The 2,660-nt window shown below is 64.8% G+C and overlaps 1 protein-coding gene across 1 annotated transcript in view; it reads right to left on the reverse strand.

Moving 5' to 3' along the window:
• Positions 1-956: 956 nt before the first annotated feature.
• The window catches only part of TMEM59L (transmembrane protein 59 like), a 7,435-nt gene continuing 5,731 nt past the window's right edge, over positions 957-2,660 (reverse strand). The window contains exons 6-8 of the mRNA XM_061474743.1: positions 2,354-2,465; positions 2,114-2,231; positions 957-1,867 (exon numbers count right to left, since the gene is read on the reverse strand). Coding sequence (XP_061330727.1) covers positions 1,706-1,867; positions 2,114-2,231; positions 2,354-2,465 — 392 coding nt within the window. The 3' untranslated portion in view covers positions 957-1,705. The remainder of the gene's footprint in view (positions 1,868-2,113; positions 2,232-2,353; positions 2,466-2,660) is intronic.

The following is a 2,660-nucleotide window of genomic DNA, read 5'->3' on the forward strand; positions in this document are numbered from 1 at the left end:
CCATGTCCATTGCTCCACATCTGTTGCTCCATGTCCATTGCTCCATGTCCATCGTTCCATGTCCATCACTCCATGTCCCTCACTCCATGTCAGTGCAAAACAGCCCAAGCAGGGGATTTCTCTCCAGTTTGCTGGAGGTTTCATCCTGGCTCAGCTTTGGGACATGAGCTGGGAACAGACCCACACAAGGGCTCGAACCTGCTGGTGATGGGCACCAGTGAAGCCAACAACTCATCCAGGTCTGGTACAAACCTTTTATTCCACCTCTGCCCACGCTGCCCAGCCTGGGGCTGGGTTTGCCCTTGGGAAGCCCACGGCCCCATGTGGTTGCACCCCAGGGATGGGGAGAGCCGCCGTGGCCCGGACAACACCACAGACTCCATGAGCTTTACACTGAGCCAAGTGACAACGAGAAGTGTACCCCAAAACAGACACGAGACCCCCTTCGCCCCCCAGCCCCACTCCCCAAAGCCGGATATGTCACATGCGTATAAGTGACACGGAGCAGCACAACAGTGGTGGGATGGGGACAAGAGTCCCCTGCCCCACTACACCACAGCCCCCCGAGACCGCAGGGAGCAGCCAGCACATGGAAAGAGCCTAAAAACTCAGGGAGGGGGTCACAATAAGTTAATCTGTACAGATGTGTTAGGTGATACGGGGATGTCAGGGACTGCCACCGCCGGGCACAGAGCACCAGGGGCCAGTGAACCACATGCTGGCGCAGATCAAGCCATGAAATGATGCACAAAGTCAAGTGATGGAGAATGGTGGGGAGATGGGGAGATGCCCTGGCTCACACTTGGCTGGGAGACCCTAGGGATGGGCCCTCGCTTCCAGGGCTGTGAGCCTGGAGGCCGGCTGCTGCTAGGTCCTGCCGTCAGCTACAGCTCCGCACCAAGCAGGGATGGGGAGCCCAGGCAGAGGCATCCCAGCAGCTCCCACCTCCTGCCCGAGCAGCACGAGGCAGGGAAACGCCGCCTGGTCCCCTGCTTGGTCCCACCATCAACCCTTGGGCCCTGGGACCAGGCGCCCCAAAGACATCACGGGGCAGGGAGGGGAAGGAGCCATCGCAGGGCCCCTCCGCAGCGCCGGGAAGGGGCCGGCTGGGTCCTCGCGTGGGCACGGGTGCAGCGGGATCCGCTCCCCTCGCCGGCTGCCAACGCCAAATCCATTCGCCACGTTTCGGCTCCCCGAGGCAATCGGCTCCGGCCGGCGGAAGGGAGTTCCCAGGGCTCAGAGACGGCGCCTTGGAGGCTCAGCCCAAGGTGGGAGGCCGGGGATGTGCGGAGCCAAGGCCCAGAGCGCTGCAGACGCTCTCCATCCCCCACCGCAGCCGGCTCCCTCCTGCCCAGCGCTGGACCCGTGCCCGGAGGGCTGCGGGGCCCGGGGGGCTCCGGTCGGGAGGGGTGGGACCTCCCCACCACGAGAGCGGGCTCCCCCGGCCTCCCCGCTCTGGCAGCTCCGCTCTTGGCTCCCGAGTGCTGGAAACCAGGATCCCAGCAAGCAGCACATCTCCGGAGCAGGCAAAGCCACCGCCTGGCTCCCAGTGGCCATCCCTGGGGATGAGAGTGGGACCGAGCCAGGCTCTCCCCGTGCCAGAGCCAGAGATGCTCCTCCAGGAGCTGGGACATGGGGCAGCGGAGCAGGACCTGGGATGATGCCATGGGGATGGTGACAGAGGGGACGGGAAGGGGTGGGAGCGCTACAGGATGGTCTTGTCCAGGTCGACTTTGAGGGGCAGCGGCCCCGCGTCCTCGCCACCGTGTTCGGGGCAGAGGGTGACAGCGATGACGGGCGGCAGGGGGAAGGCGCTGGGGCCATCCAGGTCCTCCAGGTACTCCTTGTCCCCATTGATGCTCAGAGGCTGGAAGAGAGGAAGAGGGGATTGTGCAGCCCTGGAGCAGCCCAGGGACACCATGGGGCTGGTTGGAGAAGTACCACACGGCATGGACGTGCCAGTGAGCTCAGCACAATGGCTGGGGACCACACACTCTGTATGGCCACATCTCAGCCCCAAAAGGCTCACCCAGCCACGATGGGGAGACCTGGGGTGTTGGGGATCCCCATAGGGTCCCACCCAGCTGCGCTGAGCACCCCTCACCCCATGTACCTGTGTCTTGACGTGCTGCTCGGGGGCAGTCACCAGACTGGCACAGCTCAGCCACAGCATCACCATGATGGAGAGGAAGAGGCAGGCGGCCAGGATCCAGCGAGGAAGGCCCGAGCGCCTGTAGCACCCCACCACCCCCCGCCAAAGAGAAGAGACCGGTTTATGGCAGGGCACGGGGTGGGAATTGGGGCGGGGGGGGCCCTGTTGCAGCACAGCCCCGCGCAGCCCCGCTGCACTTACTTGGACATGCAGCCCAGGAAGTCGTGCTCCGGCGGCGGCGGCTCTGGGTGCTGCCCCTTGGCTTTACCCCTTGGCTCCTTCCCCGGGGGCTTCTCCCCCTTCACCCGGGGGCCTGGAGGGGCAGAGGTGATGCTGAGCTTGGCACCCACTGTGGGCACCCTGCCCTGTTCCCCATGGTGTGATGCAGGGGTGCCAGTGCTCCCCTCTCCCCCCGGGAACCCTCTGCCCACGGAGGATCCCAGCAGCTTCTTGGAGAGGGTCCCATGTCCAGGCTCACCCCCCTGCATGGGCATGGGAATGTAACCAG

The sequence above is a fragment of the Pezoporus flaviventris genome, unplaced genomic scaffold, assembly GCF_033815535.1.
Source record: "Pezoporus flaviventris isolate CSIRO_AGI_PZ_B2104156 unplaced genomic scaffold, CSIRO_AGI_Pfla_v1 ptg000080l, whole genome shotgun sequence".
Taxonomy (NCBI): Eukaryota; Metazoa; Chordata; class Aves; order Psittaciformes; family Psittacidae; genus Pezoporus; species Pezoporus flaviventris.